Source organism: Carcharodon carcharias, chromosome 13 (assembly GCF_017639515.1).
Source record: "Carcharodon carcharias isolate sCarCar2 chromosome 13, sCarCar2.pri, whole genome shotgun sequence".
In the NCBI taxonomy this organism is placed as follows: domain Eukaryota; kingdom Metazoa; phylum Chordata; class Chondrichthyes; order Lamniformes; family Lamnidae; genus Carcharodon; species Carcharodon carcharias.
The window spans coordinates 58,504,203-58,526,725 of NC_054479.1; the positions used below are offsets into that span (position 1 = coordinate 58,504,203).

Here is a 22,523-nt window from a genome sequence, read left to right on the forward strand (position 1 = left end):
TGAGGTCTTACCTTGTGGAGTAACCTTTTATGTGGCACCTTATTGAGTGCCTTTTGGAAATCCAAATGCATTATATCTACTGGTTCTCTTTATCCTCCCTACTTGTTACATTCTCAAAGAACGCTAATATATTTTAAACACAATTTCCCTTTCACAAAACCATGTTGAGACTGGCTGATTGTATTATGATTTTATAAATGTCCTGCAACTACCTTCTTAATAATGAATTCTAGCATTTTTACAATGACAGATGTTAGACAACTGACCTATATTCCTGCTCTGTCTCCCTCCTTTCTTGAATAGTGGTGTTACATTTGCGGTTTTCCAATCCACTGGGATCTTTCTTGAATCTTTGGAAGATTACAACCAATGCATCTACTATTTCTGCAGTCACTTCTCTTAAGACTCTAGGGGGCAGGCCAACAGACTTGTCAGCCCTTAGTCTCATTAGTTTTCCTAGTACTTTTGCTCCAGTGATCATGATTGTTTTAAGTTCCTCCCTCCCTATTACCTCTTGTTTTTCTGCTATTCTTGGGACACATGCTGTGTCTTCTACTGTGAAGACAAATACAAAATACTTTTTCAAAGTCTCTGCCATTTCCTTGTATTCCATTACTAATTCCCCAATCTCACCCTCTAAGGACTCTACATTCACTTTAGCTACTCTTTCTTTATTTATATACCTGTAGAAGTTTTACTGTCTGTTTTTATACTTCTTGCTAGTTTTCTCTCATACTCCAATTGCTCCCTCTTTATTTTGTTTGAGTCACCTTTTGCTTATTTCTAAAATGTTCCCAATCTTCTGGGCTACCGCTAATCTTTGCAGCATTGTTCGTCTTTTATTTCAATTTGATATAATCATTTACTTCCTTAGTTAACCATGAATGGTGCACCCTTCTCCTAGCATTTTTCTTCAATGAAATATATATTTGTTGAGATTTATAAAATATGTCCTTAAATGTCTGCCACTGTTTCACTACCATTTTACCTTTTAACCTATTTTTTCATTCCATTTCATCTAACTTTATACCCCTGTAGTTGCCATTATTTAAGTTTAAGACACTAGCTTCAGACCAAACTTTTCACCTTCAAACTGAATATGAAATTCTATCATGTTATGATCACTCTCTTTACTATGAAGCCATTAATTAATCCTGTCTCCTTACTCATTACCAGGCATAAAATAGCCTGCTCCCTGGTTGGCTCCAGAATGTATTGTCCCAAGAAACTGCTGTGAATACACTCTACGAACTCATCCTCCAGGCTACGTTTGCCAATTTGATTTGTCCAATCTATATGAGGGTTAAAATATCCCACGATTATTGCAGTGCCTTTCTTACAAGTCTCCATTGTTTCTTGATCTATACTCTATCCTACAGTGTAGCTACTGTCAGGGGGCCTATAAACTAACCCTACCAGTGATTTTTTTTTCCTTTCCTATTTCTTGTCTCCATCCAAACTGATTCTATATTTTCATTCTCTGAACCAAGATCATTTCTCAGTACTGTACGGATCTCATCTTTTATTAATAGAGTCACCTGCCTACTTTTCCTTTATTCCTGTCCTTCTATAATGTCAAATATTCTTGAATATTCAGGTCTCAGCTGCAGTCACTTCGCAACCATGTCTCTGTAATGGCTATCTTATACTAATTTATTTCTATCTGTGCTATCAATTCATCCACCTTGTTACAAATGCTGCTATCATTCAGATAAAGAGCCTTTAATTCTGTCTTTTTACCATTTTTCCCTACCCTGACCTTATCTGCTGGTATACTCTTATGTTTGTACACTCTGTCCCTCCCTGTCACACTCTGATTATCATTACCCACATTGCTACCCAGCATTATTGGTGACATTGCACATCTTCAAGAAAAAGTCAGAAAAGCAGAATAAGACAAATATGCTTTGACTGGACTGAACTCCTCCAGTTCAGGTGTCAGGTGCAACTCCTCCCCAGACATTGCTGAAACAATGTACATAAATGCAAGCCTCCTAAAAGCATTTCCAGTACATTGATGTCGCTCTACTAACCATTTTTCACACTATCTCTATAACTTGTCAGTGATAGTAACAAATTACTGCCTCTTTTTAGGGAGTCTCAAAGAGAAATGTTGAAATTTATTTTACTTGAACCCTTAACAATATATTTAGACCATCAGTTCAAACTTGTGATGTTTGTAGTGTTGCTAGATCATGTTTGGTGTATTGCTCTTAACTTTAAATCATTCTCTGCATTTTTTCCTGTTTTTCTACCCCCTATTTTTGGCCTCATTCCCACAGAACTGTAAATTCATCAAAAATATTGAAGAGAGTAAAAACCCACAAATAATTGAAAAGCATTTTTGCTGTGGGGGATGTGAGTTGTGTTGGAAAGTGACATCTATGGCTTTTTGATCAAGACAAATGGTTGAAAAAAATCTAATACTGGAATTTGTTCAGCCAAAATAAATAGCTTGTATGTAATGCATAGAATTTACAGACAGAAGCAGGCCATTCAGCCCAACTGATCTAAACCGATGTTTATGCTCCACATAAGTCTCCTCCCATCCGACTTCAACTAACACTATCAGCTTACCCTTCTGTTCCTTCCTCCCTCCTGTACTTAACTAGCTTTCACCTTAAATGCATTTATTCAATTTTTCTCAACTACTCCATGTGGTAGCAAGTTCCACATTCTAACCGCTCTTTGGATAATATATGAAATGCTATAATCATGTATTAAATTAAGAAAGATAAGGAAATTGTTTCATTATCTCTACTTTCCTTGGTGTTTGCACTCAGTTATACAGAGAAACCAGCCAAAGATGCAGCATCAGGGGAGGCGATGGTGTAGTGGTATTGTCACTGGACTAGTAATCCAGAGACCCAGCTTAATGCTCTGGGGGCCCAAGTTTGGATCTGCCTTAGCAGATGGTGGAATTTGAATTCAATTGAAATCTGGAATTAAATGTCTAATGATGAACATGAAACCACTGTCGGTGGTTCTAAAAACCCACCTGGTTCACTGATGTCCTTTAAGGAAGGAAATCTGCTGTCCTTAACTTACCTGGTCTGGTCGACATGTGACTCCTTAAAATGCGCCCTGAAGGAGGGCAATTAGAGATGGGCCATAAATGCTGGCCTAGCCAGCGACACCTACATCCAATGAATATATTTAAAAAATCAATAGGAACCATATCTGACCAAGATATCTCAGAATCAGGGAACATCATAGATGGAAACAGACCATTTAGCCCTTCAAGTCATTGCCAGAGGTGTTTTCCAAGCGTGCCAGCTAGTCTAATTGCTCACCTCCTGTACTCTTTTTTAAGCAACAATCCGCAAATGGCTTGAGATGTTCAGTTTAAAGAAGGCACACAAGACTTATAATTGGGTAGGTTAAAATGATTGGTCAAATCCTTGTAGAATTGCAGGGCTTGTTATTTCCCTACCTGCAGAACCATGACAAATTGGAACTTGCAGTGTTTGCTGAATTTTATTTTTTTATGATTTAGATTCAGAAACTACATTGAATAAAGCACAGACTCGATGACCCAAATGGCCTCCTTCTGTGCCATAACGACTCTGTGACTATGACATACATCTAACCCTTTACTAGAAAATGTGTTCTCTTTGTCTAATTATCCTAGGGTTTAAGCTGTTTAATTGGATGTGAGAATTTATTTTGAATAAAGCCCCTGTGTGTTCCTGTCTAAGTAGAGGACACTTGACGGAAAACTATTAATATGAACTTCATCGAACAATTGAAAAGAATCAAATAGCTCACAGGCATTAATGAGCTCCTGCTGGCAAGGGAGACAGAGTCAGTGTTTAGTTACCTAGTGCTCCATTTACATTACAGGTATGTTATAAATATGGCAGTGGGCGAACATTCCTTTTTATTGCAGTGTGAAGCAGCTTTTACCTCTCTGCAGAAGTTATCACCCATCCATTAAAAATCCTGTTATTGGAAATTAAAGTTAGAAACTGTAGCCAGATACACTTCTAACAAGTCTGTACATTCTTCATCATCCTGAGCAGTAGCTTTAAATTTTGAACTTTTATAATAACCTTTTCGTATTCTCACTATTGCTAAATTACAAATGACTCAATTTCAACACGCAGAATTTAATGCAGCTTATTGTAGTGGAAACCATTGTGGCAGGGCCCACTTAAAATCAGGAGAGGCCCACTTAATATCAGGAGAGGCCCTACGACAGTCTCCTGGTGACAGCAAAACCTTCCTCAATTAAATTGTAGGGCTGAAGCGGGATTCTCAGCCACCAGTGGCAGGATGTCAATTAGGCTCATTAATGTGCCAATTGACACCCATTATCCCTGAGCCTACTGCATTTCAGTGATGGCTCAGGTGTTAAATGGGGCTTTCCCACCCCTCCTGAAGGCTGCCCAGAAAACCCTCTTGGGTTTGCTAGTGGCTTCCCACGGTTGGGATGGTAGAGAACCCTCATTATTAGGCACTCTGCTTGATCGAGGGACCTGGTACGGGGTTGTGGGTGGCACTGAAAGTCACCTCTCTTCTCTTGCCTCCAGTTCCCATGCCCCCCCCCCCCCCACTCCCATGATCCCCTCCGTGATCCCCATCCAACCCTCACTCATCTCTGACCTTGGGTCCCTTGGCGATCCTAGGCCTCTAATGGGTGCTTGCCAGCAGCTGCCATCACTCTTGGTGGCACTGACAGCAATGAGGATCTGCCAGCCTCTGATTGTGACTGCTGGTGCCAGAATTACAGAATTGTTACAGTGCAGAAAGAGGCCATTCAGTCCATCATGTCTGCACCAGCTCTTCAAATGAGCATTTCACCTAGTGCCATTCCTCATTCTTCTCCCTATAAACCTGCACATTCTTCTTTTTTAGACAACTGTCTAAACTGTAGATTGAACCTGCCTCCAACACATTCTCAATCAGTGCATTTCAGACTTTAACCACTCGCTGCATGAAAGAAATTTTCCTCATGTCACTTTTGCTTCTTTTGCCAATTACTTTAAGTCTGTGCCTTCTTGTTCTTGATCCTTTCATGAGTGGGAACAATTTTTCCTTATCTACTCTGTACAGACCTCTCATGATCTTGAATACCTCTATCAAATCTCTTCTCAACCTTCTCTTCTCCAAGCAGAACAGTTCCAACTTCTCCAATCTATCAATGTAGATGAAGTTCCTCATCCCTGAATCTTTTCTGCAATCTCTCCAATGCCTTCACATCTTTCCTAAATTGCATCGCCCATAGCTGGAGGCAGTATTTCAGCTGATTGTCTTATTTAAGTTCAACATAACCTCCTTGCTCTTGTACTCTATGCCCCTATTAATAAATTCTAGGATACTGCATGCTTTATTAACTGCTCTCTCAACCTGTCCTGCCACCTTCAAAGATTTATGCACATGTACGCCCAAATCCCTTTGCTGCTGTAACTTCTTTAGAGTTGAATTTTTTATTTTATACTGCCTCTCCGTGTTCTTCCTGCCAAAATGAATCACTTCACATTTGAACTTTATCATTGAATTTTATCAGCCACTTCTCTGCCCATTCCACCAACTTGTCTATGTCCTTTTGAGTTCTCCATCCTCCTCACTGTTCACAATACTTCCAAGTTTTGCATCATCTGAAAATTTTGAAATTGTGCCCTGTACACCAAGGTCCAAAGGTCCTTGGGAACTCCACCACAAACCTCCTTCCAGGCCGAAACCATCCATTAACCACTACACTCTGTTTTCTGTCACTCAGCAAACTTCATATCCATGTTGCTACTGCCCCTTTTATTCCGCGAGCTATAACTTTGCTCACAAGTCTGTTATGTGGCATTGTATCGAATACCTTTTGGAAGTCCATGTACACCACATCAACAGCATTGCCCTCATCAACCCTCCCTATTATCTTTTCAAAAAACTCCAGCAAATTAGTTAAACATGATTTTCCCTCAACAAATCCATGTTGGTTTTCCTTAGCATTTGTCCATGTGACTATTAATTTTGTTATGATTTACTGTTTCTAGAAGTTTCCCTGTATCTGTGTACTCTGGGAAGTGAAAGTTGGGTGCAAACGCTGTGTCAAAGAACTTGGTGCAGTCATCGCCACCTTAATGAGAAACTTTTAGCGAACACTGAGATGCGCACATGATTGGAGAGAACATCATGGCTGCAGGCCTTGTGCTTTGACACTACCAATGAAGGCAGCCATCTCATTTTGTGAGACAATTACTGCTGGGTGGGGGACTTGAATGTCCATCACCAAGAGTGGCTCGGTAGCACCACAACTGACCAAGCTGGCCAAGTCTGAAATGACATAGCTGCTAGACTGGGTCTGCGGCAGGTGGTGAGGGAACCAACGAGAGAGAAAACATTAGTTGGCCTCATCCTCACCAACCTGCCTGCCACGGATGCATATGTCCATGACAGTACCGGACATGTCATTGTGGAGACGAAGTCCCGTCTTCACATTGAGGATACCCTCCATCATGTTGTGTGACACTACCATTTTGCTAAATGGGATAGATTTTGAACAGATCTAACAACTCAAGATTGGGCATCCATGAGGCGCTGTGGGCCATCAGCAGTGGCAGAATTGTACTTGAACACAATCTGTAATCTCATGGCCTGGCATTTCCCCCACTCCACCATTACCATCAAGCCAGGAAATCAACCCTGGTTCAATGAAGGCTGCAGGAGGGCATGCCAGGAACAGGGATGTTTGGGTCATTCTTGCGGACAGGTCCCACCTATTTCCTTTATTTTTAAATCTTTTATGCTCCCCCACCCCCACTAGAGCTGTCTAGCAGGTCCGCAAGAATGACCCAAACCTCCCTGTTGCTTGCCATTTTAACACTCCACTCTGCTCTCTTGCCCACATGTCTGTCCTTGGCTTGCTGCATTGTTCCAGTGAAGCCCAACGCAAACTGGAGGAACAGCACCTCATCTTTCGACCAGGCACTTTACAGCCTTCCGGACTGAATATTGAATTCAACAACTTTAGGTCTTGAGCTCCCTCCTCCATCCCCACCCCCTTTCTGTTTCTTCCCCCTTCCTTTCGTTTTTTTTTCCAATAATTTATATAGATTTTTCTTTTCCCACCTATTTCCATTATTTTTATGCTCCCCCACCCCCACTAGAGCTGTACCTTGAGTGCCCTACCATCCATTCTTAATTAGCACATTTGTTTAGAAACTATCACCAACTTCAACACCTCTGTGTTCTTTTGTTCTTTTGTCTGTGACATCTTTTGATTATCTGCTCCTATCCTAACAACCCTCCCTCCACTTCTCTCCCCCTCCTCCACCTTAAACCAGCTCATATTTCCCTCTCCTTGTAAAGAAAGATCAGTTCTGTTGAAGGGTCATGAGGACTTGAAACGTCAACTCTTTTCTTCTCCGCCGATGTTGCCAGACCTGCTGAGTTTTTCCAGGTAATTCTGTTTTTGTTTTGGATTTCCAGCATCCGCAGTTTTTTGTTTTTATCTTAACAACCTAGCCTCAATTTTCATTTAGAGTAAGGGAATGAGAGGGGTTGAAGCAGGCAGTGAATTATCTGGGATATGAACCTCAGGCCCAGGAGATTTATACTCTTTGGCCTGATTTAAATGGCCCTGCATTGACTCCTGCCTGAAGCTGACAGAAAAACATCACCATCAGCAGGCTGGAGCCAAAATTTGGGAAGTGGGTCGGGGATGGGGAAACTGTCAATGGGGACCCAGAGAAATTCATCAGCAAGTCAGCAATTGGAGTAGGAGGTAACAATTGTGTCCAGGAGGGGCTCTTTAACTGTTAAAAGTCAAATTGCAAGGAACTGTTTTTAAAAAGTTACATCACTTATCTGGGCTAGGATTCATGCTGATGGCAGCTTTCACTGGCGTTTTGGAGACTCTGCAGGCCACCTGTTAAAATGGAGTTTGTTCATGGCCTCATTGGGATGCAACTTGTCATTGCCAATGAAATTGGACCCCAATCCTTTGGCATGGTTGGCCTTTCTGTGCCTGAATGCAGGGAGTTGAAATAGTGGGGCCAGGGGTTAAAATGTCAAGAGGCGCAAACCCTTCCACCAGCTTCATTTGATATTCCAACTGATGGTCTTAATCAACATGCTGGGGAGCTTGTATGTCCCTTTGCAGTTAACTCTTTTTTAACTGAACCTGACATTACATCAGTAAGATAATTTGAATTAAAATAAAAATCCCTTCTAGGCCAAACTAGCAAAAAAAAATCACAAAATGTCACAATGGGAATAAGGAAGTAGCCCAATTCATGAAGTATAATAATCAATGCACTGAGGATGTGCAGGGGAGTTCTCCCCGGTATCCTGGCCAATATTTATTCCTTACCATAAAAGCATAATATCTGGTTATTATCACATTGTTGTTTGTGGGAGCCAGCTGCATGCAATTTGGCTCCTACATTTCCTCCATGTCAACAGTGACTGCACTTCAAAAGTACTTTGTTGACTGTAAAGTCTTCAGGATGTCCTGAGGTTGTGAAAGTGCTATAGAAGTACAAGTTTTTCCTTTCTTACCAGCAACAGTGCATTTATGGTGTCAAAAATTAAAACGTTGGAGGTGAAAGCAATAAATGAAACAATCTGACAGAAGAGCTCTTGCTTCCTCTCTTGTAAGTCAACATGTAGCACATTCACTGAATAATGTACTTGTAAGATAATCAGTCAAATCCTGTAATATGCCCATCAAATAATGTTGTTCATGTATTAGTTCTGAATATTGAACAGTTGGGTATGAATTTGATTTGCTTTGTTTTCTTTAAAAGAGAGATGAAACCTGTTACAATTTAAACTTCATAAGAATATATTAAGTAAGCAAGAACTGAATGTTCTTATTGGCATAGTGTAATTTCAAGGCTTATAAAATCTATTTTCCCCATTCATCAACAAAGCATTTTGAAATCATATACTTTCCCATTCCCATTATTCTTTTCACTACATCCACTGTCATTTTTTAGATAACCACCTTAAACTGGGAGGACAGGGCAATTCAGATCACGAGTATTATTCCATGAATGGCTAACAACAGGCAACTTAGTAGCAGGGCAAAGTGGATGATGTCAGCCAGCATACACCACACCCAAGATGAAATATGTCCTTCAGCGTGAAAGTGCTCCTGCTTACATTCCTGATCAATAAGTAACAAAGCTCATCACAAATGTGGCTTCCAAATCTTTGGTTACCCTCAGATTCCAAACCCACATTCTCTAAATCGGAAAATTAACTTTCATTGTAATGTACTGCGAGGATTTCTGAGCATGTTTTAGAAACTGATCAAAGGTTTTAATAGGTTATATATAAATTTTAGTTTCTCTGTAAACCTGTATTCGTACATTATGCTTTATGGATTTCAAAGATTAATGTTATTGATAATTTGGTTTATGTAAGCGCATGACCGGGGATGTATGAGTGCCAATTAATTGTAGCCAACAGCCTGGTGAAGCCTAAGAGATTGCACAATCATTCCATGTGGCATTATTGCCCTAGAATCTATTAATGGATTTCTTAAATAAAATGCGGAGTCCAGTAAATGAAAATAATACTTTAGTAACATCAAAGACACTACTTTAATTTACATTGCAATTTATCACATTCTCAAAATGTCTAAAAGTACTTCACGATCAGTGACATATCATCCCGGTTTTTTTTGTAAGTAAACACAGCAGCCAATTTGTGCACAACAAAGCCCGACAAATAGATCTTTTTTCATTGCATTGTTTGAGAAAGCAATATTGACTAGGACACCAGATGAACTTCCTGATCCTCTTTGAATAGTGCCGTAGGATCCTTTACATTCAGCTGAAAGGGCGAAAGGGGCCTCAGTTTCACATTGCGCCCAATAGACAGCACCACCAATAGTTCAGCATTCCTTCAGTGCTGCACTAAAGTGCCAGCCTGAATTATAAGCTCTTTCTGTTGTGGAACTTGAACCCACCATCTACTGACTCCGAAACAGGAATGCTTCCAACTGAGCAAAGCCTACGCTAAAGAGATTTTCCAGCAATTGATGCTGTGCAGATGGAACAATAACACGTTATTGGAAAGTATTAGATTACATTATTAAAAGCCCTGAAAATTCAAAATATTGGACTGGAGAGGCAAGATTCAGACCCAGCCATTTTTCTACCAGCACTAAGTCACATTACATCAGAACTTATGTGAAGTAAATCTGTATATTGAATATCAATAAATATGCTTTATTAAAAAAACACAAAATAAAACCCTATCCTGTGTCAAACCCCACACCTCCTCATAAAGCAGACCTAAATCCACATGTACCAAATGCATCAACTAGCAACCTTCCTGTACGAGTGCTCCAACAATACCACAACAAAAACTGTCAGTCAATCAGAGCTTACCTTACTCTTCACTCCTTCTGGCCTTCTGTTGGTGTCTGCTTCTTTGGTAATTGTACTCTTGCCCTCCTGAAGTTCCTCCATGGACCTTTCCACCCTTCCAGCTGTTAGGAAGCCTCCTATTTTTCACCCCTGCTTCTTTCCCCTTCTGCTTGGCAAGTTCACTATCTTTCCTCCACCTTGTAAAAGACTTTTAAGATTTTTTTTGTAAACAAGAAATGGTTTACTAATGTATGTAATTGACATTTTGTTTTACTTCAGATTAAGAGTTAACACTGACAAATTAGTGGAATTTCCACTAGGTTTATCAGTGCAATCTAACTGAAATTGGCCAAACCGGTGCAAATGGTCAGAAAATTATGTTAAGAGTAAATTGAGTTTCTGAAATCTTTAACAATGAGTTTTAAATAATTTTGCCCAAATCTTACCCCACCCATAAAACTGGCCACATCTCCGCATCAAAATAATGGGGAAGTTTCTGTTAATCGCACACATTTGCAGACGGCCATTCTTGGCTCAAAAAGCTGATTAAGAAGCTTGTTTCCCAGTTGCATGAGCACTAATAAGCTTTATTTAACAGAATAAAAAATATTTAATTTACTATGGAACTGACTAGTGTACACTAATGAAACTGGTAAATGGTTCAGGTTTAAAATTAGGTTACTAACATAGAAAGTCTATTTTTGGTGATAAACCCATTTTTAGCTGTATTAATTAAACTGCACCAGGTTACCACTTTTAACGATGCCAAGGAATATTTTTTAATGCCAGAATTTTTTAAAAATCCGTTCTATTATACTGATAGATTGTGCTGGTTCATGGAAGATTTTAAGGGCAGAATTTTGCCCTTGGCGGGGGCGCTCGGGGCGGGGGGGGGGGGTGGGGTCAGGAAGCTGACCGCCAACCACTATCAGCACCACACCATGGGTATACCGTGGCTACAAGAGCAGGTGAGAGGCTGGGAATTCTGCGGGGAGTAGCTCATCTCCTGACTCCCCATCATCTACTAGGCCCAAATCCAGAGTGTGATGGAATTCTCTCCACTTGCCTGAATGAGTGCAGCTCCAACAGCACTCAAGAAGCTCGACACCATCCAGGACAAAGGAGCCAACTTGATTGCACCTCATCCACCATGATAAACATTCACTCACTCCACCACTGATGCAGAGTGGCAGCAGTATGTACCATATACAAGATACACTGCAGCAATAAAGCTCCTTTGACAGCACCTTCCAAATCTGCGACGTCTACCATCTAGAAGGACAAGGGCAGCAGATGCATGGGAACACCACCACCTGCAAGTTCCTCTCCAAGTCACTCACCATCCTGGCTTGGAACTATATTGCCGTTCCTTTGCTGCTGCTGGATCAAAATCCTGGAACTCTGTTCCTAACAGCACTGTGGGTGTACCTACACTACTTGGACTGCAGCTTTTCAAGTAGGCAGCTCACCACCACTTTCTCAGGCTAATCTGGGATGGGCAATAAATGCTGGCCTAGCCTGCAACACCAATGTCCCGTGAACAATTAAAAAGAATTACATATTAGGATTCAAATTATTTTAAACATTTTTAAAGGGGTATCTGAAGGGGTATCATGGTAAGCTGGACAGCCCTTATTTGTGTTGTTGTTACTGATGTTTCTGAAGGTAGCCTAGCTTATGCAATGTTTTTTCTACCAAGTTCTGTACCAGTTGCAGTAATAGGCCTTTGTCAGCTTAATATTTCTGATTTACTGCTGAGTATCCAGCAGATGCTAAGATGTGGCAAATGTAATCTCCTGATAGTTACCAAAGGATGCATTCACCACAACCTTATTATTTCTTTGTCTGTCACCAATGTTATTCAAAAATGGACAAAAGAATTACAGGCTGGGGATGCACAACATTTCGCTGCACTGTCCTCGTGTGTGCCGGGGGCACTGAAGTGTGAAATTTCTCCATACAGAATCAGGATTGAAGAAATGATTAGCATGAAAAAATAATGCCAAGACATAGTCGGCACTTGAGTAATAAACAAATCCTTAACATTACTTTGGCTCTTTTCAGCTGTTCCTAGTTTCTGGTCTGAGGATGTCAACTTCCTGGCTACCATCTCAAACATGGGCAGGAGGTACGGAACTTTTGGGGCGGAATTATACGCTAGTAGGATTTTATGGTCCTGCCAAAGTCAATGGACTTTTGAACAGCTCACTGCATTTTACAGCCCTGCTCCTGCCGCCCTTGGTCTTTTTGATCCTGAGCTCAGCTTCCTCTCCCATGTTCACTCTGCTACCAAAACTGTTTCCTTCCGCCTCTACAAAGTCACCTGCCTCCAACTCTGTCTCTTTCCATCTGCTGCAAAAATCTCACTTCCATCCCCTCTTCAACACACTTTTAGCTAGCGTGTCCACACCAGCCCTCCACGAGCTTCAGCTCAGCCACAACACCACAACCTATGTCCTCAACTACCTTAAATCTTGCATTTCCATCACCCGCCCTCTCCAAACACCTTTGGCACCCCAGGCCCCAACAGTAGGGTAGTATTCATGGAAGTTTCATGATGTTATCTTATACTTCCAACAACTCTGTGAAATCACAGTTTCTTTGCATATCTTTAATATTTTTTATAACTATTAAACTAAAATGTTCAAAGAAAATAGAAAAGAAAACAAATAGTAGCAACGTCAAGAGATTAACCTTTAATTCCTGGAGACTTCAGGACAATGCTGGGGGATTGGCAACCCTATTCAATTTTAAAACATATTTTTGTTTTGAAAACCCCAACATGTCTCACCCACACAACTTGAATGATCTCTCCCTGCCTTATGCTTTTTCACACAGTCATTTCTCCTTCAACATCAGTCTTATCTCTGCCCATTACTCATCCCTGCCAACACTATTGGTCTTTTGTTAAACCTCTACACACCTAGATTCTCTACCCTCTTCCTTACCCCTTCTCCTTTCTAATGTTGGAAACCTCTGTAAAACCTTTCTCTTCAGCTGTGTCTTCAGTTTCTCATTCCAACCACATCCCGTTTCCCACATATCTTTCCCCCTTATTGTAACTTCCCATGAGATGTGTGCGAGCGGAGCTATATAGTGAAGTGTTCAAAATTATCCAGGCCTTGTTGAGTTGAAAATGTAGATATAATTAGTTTGGAATTGAAACACCCAATATAATATGGACATTTTTCTTTTCTTTTGGTTTTGTTACATCAATGGAAAAAAATATATAAATTGCTATGGAGTACCGGCACTGATATAGTGGGATCCCCTGTGCTATAATTTTCATTATTCCTACCAAGAATAGTAGGGACAGAATTGCAATAAATCATTGCAGTCCATCTAGTTGGCCATAAAAGTTAAAAAAAAACACACACACACGACTCAGTTTTTCATACCCCCAATTTTTTTTCCTCTTGGATTTAATAGCACTATCTTTCTCCACTACCTCACAGCCTCTGTCCTATATTCATCACATTCTGCAAAAGCAATTAATAAAACTAGTACTGGGGGTTTTCTGTGTATGGATACTAATATTGATCACATATGGTACAGTGTATTGCAGCTCACTTGGCATATCGCAAAAACCTAAAGATTAAAGTTTAACAGATGTATGTAACCAGTTAAAACTACAATAATTTTGCTGAATTACTGATAGTTTCTGCATTAAATGATAATTTGTCACTCACTGTACAGATTACATGGACAAAGTGTCATCAAAAGCTTCAACATTCATCAAATGACTCTTGAATTTATGTAAAATAGTGCCGCCACGTACAGCAGCGTTTGGTAACCAAGGTTTAAGAGCTGATTAACTGGTTGCCGGGAAATGGGAGATTGTCACCATGCTGCTCTGAAAAACTGGTACTATAGCAACCAGCCACATTGGAACAAGCCACATGTAGACAAGTATGAGGAGAGGAGAAAAGTGGAAAGGGCAGTAGGGGGAAGGGGTAAGAAGTCCACCTGTTTGTTTGTTCTGTAAAACAGTCTGTGACTTCCAATAGCCAGAGTAGCAAATTGGTCACAGTTTAATCTCTCACCCAAACTCATCCATTTCCGTAACCATGGCAATAGTTACTGCAATGTGTTGCACTAAAGCTCAGCTGACTCACAAGAGTGATCTCTGTTCATCTGGCAAATAGTGCATGAAATATTTGATAAGAAAACTAAGTGTGTTGCTTAACTCTTTAACAAGCAGAAAGTTAAAGTATTGCACATTTGGCTTTGAATCAATCTAGGTGAAATATTAACCCAAATTAATTTCATAGAGTGATCTTTCTTTTGTGCAATAATATTTCAAGGCATGTAGCAATGAAGCACACCTTGAAAGAGACACTTTAAATATATTAGAAACAACAAAATACTAAATGGTTTACTTAACTTAAAACAGCTAACTTCAAATATCACTTTTTAGGAAATTAGTTGTTAAAGCGCTCAAATGAAGTTACAGAGAATTGATTTTTTTCCTGAAAGTGTGTAAGCAGAACTCAGGAAATTATTGCAACTAGGACTGAAACAGATGTAAGTGTCCAGGGTTCAGATGAAGTTCAGGGGGCATCAGCTTTTTTTTCAGGAACAGCGCAGTCTCAATGGCCTAACTTTCAGCCAGCATTTTGAAATCCAAAACCTTCATTAAACTGCATCCAGTCTATCTAATGTGCTGACCTTTGATGAGCTTGCATGAAGAAGTAGTAAAATTTGAACATGCTGCTGCAGCATTCTGATTGGTTGAAAGCTACACATTCTGACTATCCTGAGAATGATTGAGGAAACTGTCACAAGATACTCCAGACATCCCCTTCAGTATTGAGACAATTGAGCACTCATCACTGTTATAGGGCAGCAGCTATTTCAATTACTTAAATAAAAGTTTAATAATTCACACAGTAGCTGAGACTATAATTTTATCATAATAATAGACAGCTACCTAAACTAAACAGAGAAATAAATATAGTAAGCATTAATGAAATCTATTCTTTGAATGGGTCAGTTCATCCTCAATTTCTGGTCTATTCTAGACACATGCCTATTTATTAAACTAGCATCAAAATTATAATTGGTTACAAAAATAGCACTTGATGGAGCAGACTACAGAATTGTACATCATGCTTACCAAATGAAAGAGCTAAAAACACGCCGACCCAGAAAAAAAAGACATTTACTTACCGTCTGATTATCTTCATACAGTTTCAGGTCGTAACCGCTCAGCTCCACGCAGAAAATTATTGCCGTAACCCCTTCAAAACAGTGAATCCATTTCTTCCGTTCAGACCGCTGCCCTCCTACATCCACCATTTTAAATGTCAGCTCCTTGAAAGTAAACTTGTTTTCCACAATGCCAGTGGTCATGTCTCTTGACCGCAGAATGTCCTCCACTGTTGGGATGTAGTCAGATGCCGCAATTCTGTCAAGATCATTCAGGTAGTAGGCTGCATTGTCTTCCAAGTGGTACTCGTTGGACCGGCAGAAGCACTCCTGGACGCCCGGGTCACCCCATAGGCGCTTCATTACACCTAACAGTTCAGGTGTAATCTCTCCTTTGCTCTCAGCAGGCCCAGTCAGGGCAAAGAGTTGAACAGCATCATAGGCTCTGTCTGGGTTGTGGAATTCTATTTTGAGGGTAGCTAGTGCACGGATGATGCGCGTGAGAGAGTCGATAGCATTGTAGATAATGAGGGGCTTGTATTCCTTGCATGCCTCCAAGTTGAACCCGCCACTGTGTATAATTTTCATCTGCTTGACAATGGTGCTCTTGCCAGAGTTGCTGGTCCCCAGCAACAGGAGCTTGATCTCACGGCGCTGGCGCTGACTTTCTGAGCGTAGGTGCCGATCAATCCGCCTAGAGCGCCGGGCTGCCTCCTTCTCCTCAGAGCTTTGACGACATCCCATGTTCCTTCTGATGTGGTTGGCTGGAGGGAGACTGTACCTCTCAGAAACAGCAGTGATTGCTGCAGTAGGCTTGTCAGGTGTGCCGTGCACCTCACACAAAAGTAAAAGCAGTGGCTGATGATCAAACAGGTAAGTACCAATTCAGTCAGTCCCAGCAGGGGTGAGCAAAGAAGTGCAGCATCCACTGATAGGTCCTCAATTCAATAGATGTCATGGCATTCCCCTCCTTTATACAAGAAAGATGGCTCATTCCTGTTGATGGAATGCTTTTCCCTTTTCTGCAATGTAGTTTGTGTCTTTAAATCTCTGTTCCACCTAGACATCATTATTTAGTATCCATTCCTTCTAGGGATGATGGTTATGTTCAGGTGGCCTCTGTTCCCTCTCACTTATCTCTGATTCTGTTACTTCAAACCTGAATAGTGTGCATTAGCATCAGTGACCAGTTTATCTGCCAAACAAAGCAAAGTGAATCATTAGGACTGCTTTTCCTATTTGAAAGGGAACAAAAGGCTGTAAAGTATTTATGTACATTTACTAATCCCACAATAGAAAGCTGGTGAATTAAAAAATGTGATCTATTCTTGTAATTTCCATGGGTTCAAGAGATACCTTTTTATGTTCAGCTGAGACAGTTTCCCTTAATTCTTATGTTATTGAATCGGCACCCAAGCAATATAGTTAACTCTAAAATTGGATACTCTGCATGAATTGCAGCTGTAGGTGTGGGTCTGTATGCAAGTTACACAAGCACAAGCACATGTCGTGATGAATGAACCACTTGTACAGACACTGATCCATTGCCAACTTAGAACTAAACAAGCCTGACTTTGAGCTTCATGCCAGTAACCGAATGAAAAATCTAGATAGTATTATAAATTCCAGGAATGGATTGTTAAATCTATTCAAAACTAATAGGTTCAATTTTAACCCTGACCAGGTTTCAGACAGGCGGGTTGAGTGTGAACTGCAATTGCTGACCTAAGTTTGAGGCCTGGGGTATTTCAATTGCTGAGCCTCACTTCATCATCATGCTGCAATCAGCTGTCTGTCCAAAGTAGGCAGAAAGAGACCTAGTACAGCGTAGTTCTCCAGCAAGCAGGGAAGTCATGGGAAGGGGCTTTGGGATGGAAGGGGAAGTGTAGGCTAGGCGAGGCCACAGCTTTCCTTGTGGAGTCCAGTGGAGCACTTCTGAAGCTCCAACCCCCACAGAGGAAGGTTTGACTTACCCTAGAGGGCCTCTTCAGCCTGGCAGGAAATCTGACAGTTTCCCCGCTCAGGCTTTGGTTAAAATGCAATCAGATCTATTAACATAATAAGATCCTGATTTGCATCCATTCACGAGGTCCCTGCCTGCATTCAGCAGCCTCCTCAACTCTTGTAGAGTCTGCAGATTAAAATGGGCAGTGGCAGGTAAGGGTCAGATCCCTAACAGCTAAGTAACACTCTTGGTTGTTTTGAGCAGGTAGGGTTAAAATCAAACTATGGTAAGCCATACAGCATTACTCATTATGAATACTAATGATTGTATGATATAAAAATTAAAAATATCATATTTTCAACAGCAACACCATGACATAGGTCTAGGACCTCAAAGAACATGTTTATTTTAAAATAAACTATCCAGAAATTCACCACATTTCTTAAATGTGTTTAACTCATCCCACAAATACCCATCATTCTGATCAATACATACAAAGGACTTTGTTCTTTCTTTCTGAGTTGAAATATGGCAGAATTTCATTTGGTGCAGTAACGTCATAGGCAAGCAGCCATCAATAATGAAGAACAATCAGCATTCAATATCACAGGAATAATCTCAGAGTGAAGGTGGGGGAGGCGAAGGGTGAGGGAATCTCCAAGTTCTGGCACGTGAAGTTTAAAAAGATGCAATTTTTAGAAAAATGCAAATTGTGCATACAATGTTCCAAATTGTTTCTCTAATAATAGTGCAACTGTTGTGAAGAGGATGTTTGATGCCTTTCACCCACTCATGATAATATCTTGCAGTAGCTCAATTGAATATAATAACTGTCTCTTTTTTTGAAATAGCTTTTTTTCACACTATGCGTTTTCATGGGTTTATTTATTTCGACACAGCGCAGATGTTCAATTGTTTTATGTCCCCCCACCCCCCTGTAATAAAAGCTACTGGATTGATTTGTTCAGGTAAGCACAACAAAGCACAGCTATTGTAATTTTTTTCTATTCCTGGAACAACGTCAAATGTCTAAAATTACATACAGAGCTTCCTTTGTGAATAAGATTGCTCTCACCACCGAAATGTGGTTGAGCATTAGGTTAATAATCCATGGCTCAAGTTTGGCAACTGTCAGCCGGCTGGCCTGAAGTAGCAACCAAAACAGACACTTCCATTAGCCTGTAATGGCCTATCAGTTGTCTGCTCTCACCAAGCTACTTTTATCACAAACTTTCCCTACTGATTTGTATATGGCAGTAGTGCAGCAAAGGGTTAACTATGTAAGAGGGAGAACCAGTGATGCATACAAGTTTTCAGTGTGAGAAGTAGCTGACTCGTGGCCTCCCTCATGAACAGAAATGCTTGCAGCCAAAGCCACTATAAGCTTGACTTCGGGCGCAGTTGAGCAAAATGGCAACTGATCAAGTTGTACATCCTCCAGTTATTGCAGTCTCCAGAGAACAGGATTTGGCATCAAACTGATGACTGAGCCAAATTGGATTCAGTGCGCATTGCTTTGAATTCCAGTGCTCTGTGTTTGTGCATCACTCATCTTTTGAATCACTCGTATACACCTCTGTCTCAGCTTTGTATATTTTTGGGTACCTTTCCTATTCATTGGCCAGAATTTTTCACTGAGCGGGCAGGCGCCACCTGACCCACTCGAGCATAAAATAGTGCGTGATGATGACGGGCGAGCATCCCGACGTCATCGCGCACTTGCGCCATATTTCAGTCAGCGGGCACGCGCTAAACTCAGAAGCCCGTCTGCTGACAATTACGAGGGCTATTAAGCCCATTAACTGCGCAATTAATTGGGACTCTTCGCTGCCCATCCAACGTTATGGTTGGCGGGCGGACGAATCAACCAGACGGCCTTTGTATTTTTCAGGAAACCTCATCCAAGGGCGGGATGAGGTTTCCGTTATCAAATAAAAAAAACATAAAAACCTGTGCACAGAATGTTTATAATGTTTATGCTCAGGTGACTGCTTGTGTTGCGTGGCCATTTTTTTCCGGATTTAAAAATCTTTATTTGATACTTTTGAAGTCTTCAGCTTCCTGAGGCAGCTCTCTGCTTTCTGGGAGCTTTCTGTGAGCACTTCCCCACACTGACGCTGAGTTCAGCGCTCACCTCCCCCCACCCCCCCCCCCAACCCAGACAGCACTGATCATATCAGCGTGTGAAATTGCAGTCAGGGGCCAATCATGGGTGGCAGTCCATTCCCTGGCTGCTCCCAGGCCCGCCGATCGCGCCCGCATGCTGACCTAAAAATCCTGCCCATTATGTATACAATGTAGAATTTTTCAGTAGTTTAGGTCTTGCTTTTAAACACAGGGCCAAACTAACCTCCATACCTGAACTCAAGCATCAACCATTTTTTTAAAATTATCCCTTCGTTGTTATCCAGTTATAAACTCTCCAATGTTTTTTCATTTGCTACTTGTTTCCACCATAATAGTGACAATGCTTCCAAAAGTACCTAATTAGCTGATATCCTGAGACCATGATAAGCACGATATGCATGCAAGCTCTTCTTTCGCACTTTCTTCATTTCAGTTTTTCAGTAAAAGTGCCTGAACTGGTATTTTAATTTGCCACCTGCTCAATGATGTACACAGAAGTGAAAGGTCAGATCTGTTCAATGCTGAATGCTAAATGACCTTTTGTCCACCCACATTTCTCCCCCAGTGGTGCAAGTAATAAAGATGTTGAGTGAAAACCATTTCTCCAATATAAAGCTGCTTTTAGGATCAAAAGATGCAAAGGTCCTGCAACATTGTAATCACACCAGGAGATACAGCCATTGTACAGAGATTTATTGCAATTAGAATGTCAAATGAAGCCTACCCAGCCAGGTATGCATTAAATAATGATGTTGTAATTTGACGTTATGTATAATCTATATTCTTACTATGTTCAGCCTGCAGCTTGACCTTTAGCACAGTTCTGATTGCCTGCACTTCAGCTCTGGCTCTCTTCAGTAAAACTTCAAAGGATTGTCATGCTATGCCTAAGGCACAGCAGCAGAATCACCAATTTTGCCCTCCAACCACTAAAAAAAATTGCCAAACTAAAAATGTATTTAGATCTGTGGGGTGGGGAGGGGTGGGGGTGTGGTGGAGGTAAATTCTTCCTTGTGTTTAATAAACTGTAGTGTTAAGCAGGGTGTTGCATTAATTTCCACCAGGGTTGAGATAACTGCAGCTGCTGTGGTTCCCCGCCTGCACGCTGATCCTATTTCATTCTGCTGAGCAGCACAAACAAGACATCATCGTTTTCCCATCACAACATGGAGAAGTGGCACTGGCTGAGTTGGAGGATGCATGGTGTTATTGTCAGCAATGTTTAAGCAATGTTATTGCAATGTATGTTCTTAAATGTGTAAGCATAAAATTAGGCCATACTGTACCAGTAGTTTTTCAACCAATATGGCCGCATCTCTTAGTCCTTTTTCTATCTATACAAGGAAGGATTCACTCGTGCTCCAGCTGTACCAGCATTGCAGCGAACACCCTCTTGATGCGTAGTAACAGGTTTCCTCCACATTTCCGGTGAGCTTACGGTGGTGGAGACAGAGTAGCTGACTTATTATTATGATTTAATTATTTTTATTATTTAGGGAGCCTGCCATTAGAAGACCTCTAATAAAACTGTGTAGACTGTTAGACGTAGTTCCGATTAAAATCATGTGCTTTTCTGTTTATTATTGTTGATTTTGAGAATATTGTTTAAACATCAAAAGTGATGCGGGTTTGGAAGAGCCATTGACCTTTTGAAAGAGCTGAAAAAACAGTGATACTTGTAATGAGGATAATGACTAATGGTTAATAAGTTAATGGCTCTATCCAATAATGCTAATTGAGCTGCCTTACAATAGTGGGGCTCTGCAAATCTTTACAACCAAATGCCTGAGGAGAAAATTACTATGCACTTGTTATAACGTTTTCAACAGTCATTGGTAGTACGGGGAGAAAATGTGAAGGTTGCTAATTTTCAGCTTTTATTCAACGGGGTGCTGAAGTTGATCTGTTTCCTTTAAAAACTTACTGCAACCTGTCAAAAGATTTTTTTTCATTTCTTCATTCTAAAACTGACCTCCATTAAATTCCTCACTGCTTTCTCCCCATCTAAGGAAAGCCATTTGCAGTCACTAAGGCAGCAGCTGAACAAATTTGAAGCGAAGTGACCTTCAGGTCATTGCTGACGTCATTATAATTGACAGGGGAACATTTGTTTAGAAAATATTTGCTGGCTGACATCAAAAACCTAAGAACAGAAGAATCCTTTCAAAGTAACTCAAACTTGCATTAGTTACATGAACTTGTTGGAATGCAAGTTTAAATTGATGAATACTTTTAAAAACCCGTTTTCCAATGCAGCATTTATAGAGCACTGAAATTTATACTTTTGGAATTGCCGATCATCTGGATGTTGTTCCCCTTTCAATGGTGTCCTCTTGATACTTCATTTTATGTGCACATCAGACTGTCACTGATACGCCCTAGAATGAGAGGGCATGCCCAGAACGAAAAAACAGTAAAAGCTGGGAAATAAGAATATTGGTCTGAACTGGCCTTGTATAACTTAAAAAAACACCAGTAAAAACTGGGAAATAAGAGTACTGGTCCAAACTGTTTTTTCCCTATTGGGTGCCCTTGTGTGCGTTATTCCTCACAAATTAAGGCCCTTAGGAAGGAAGCCAAACCAAAGAGGGAATGTGTCTTCCAGTGGGGAGGGAGGGACAACTAGTCTGGTCATGAAGGTAGAGATTCATCTCAGGCTGGTTTTGCACATCTTCCAAAGCCAATTTCAGCTTGCTAGTTAGGTTAATTTTTCAGGCACACTTCGCTGAGATTTATGGTGGAGTGTTCATGAGTAGCACAAATCCCAAAGCCAGAAGGCAAATTTTCTAACTACTATTCCAAGCACAGACCTTCACTGACTGGGCTTGCACATTGAGGAATCACACAGACCCAACCTACGAGGTTTTCAACCTATTTTTTTTAATGGATAGAGTCCCATGCGATTTTCTAATGTTTGTACTCTATGCTGGGATTATGCAGCCATAAAAAGTACTGCAAGGTGCAATGCCAGCCAATTGCTGAAACTT

The 22,523-nt window shown here is 40.8% G+C and overlaps 2 protein-coding genes across 3 annotated transcripts in view; one reads left to right on the forward strand and one right to left on the reverse strand.

The window, feature by feature from the left end:
* The window catches only part of rsph14 (radial spoke head 14 homolog), an 876,175-nt gene that overhangs the window by 302,848 nt on the left and 550,804 nt on the right, over positions 1 to 22,523 (forward strand). The gene's annotated exons all lie outside the window — the stretch shown is intronic.
* gnaz (guanine nucleotide binding protein (G protein), alpha z polypeptide) overlaps positions 1 to 22,523 on the reverse strand; it is a 315,345-nt gene that overhangs the window by 195,525 nt on the left and 97,297 nt on the right. For both annotated transcript variants that reach the window (XM_041203453.1, XM_041203454.1), the window contains exon 2: positions 15,486 to 16,659. In XM_041203453.1, the coding sequence (XP_041059387.1) occupies positions 15,486 to 16,208 (723 nt within the window). In that variant the 5' untranslated portion in view covers positions 16,209 to 16,659. The remainder of the gene's footprint in view (positions 1 to 15,485; positions 16,660 to 22,523) is intronic.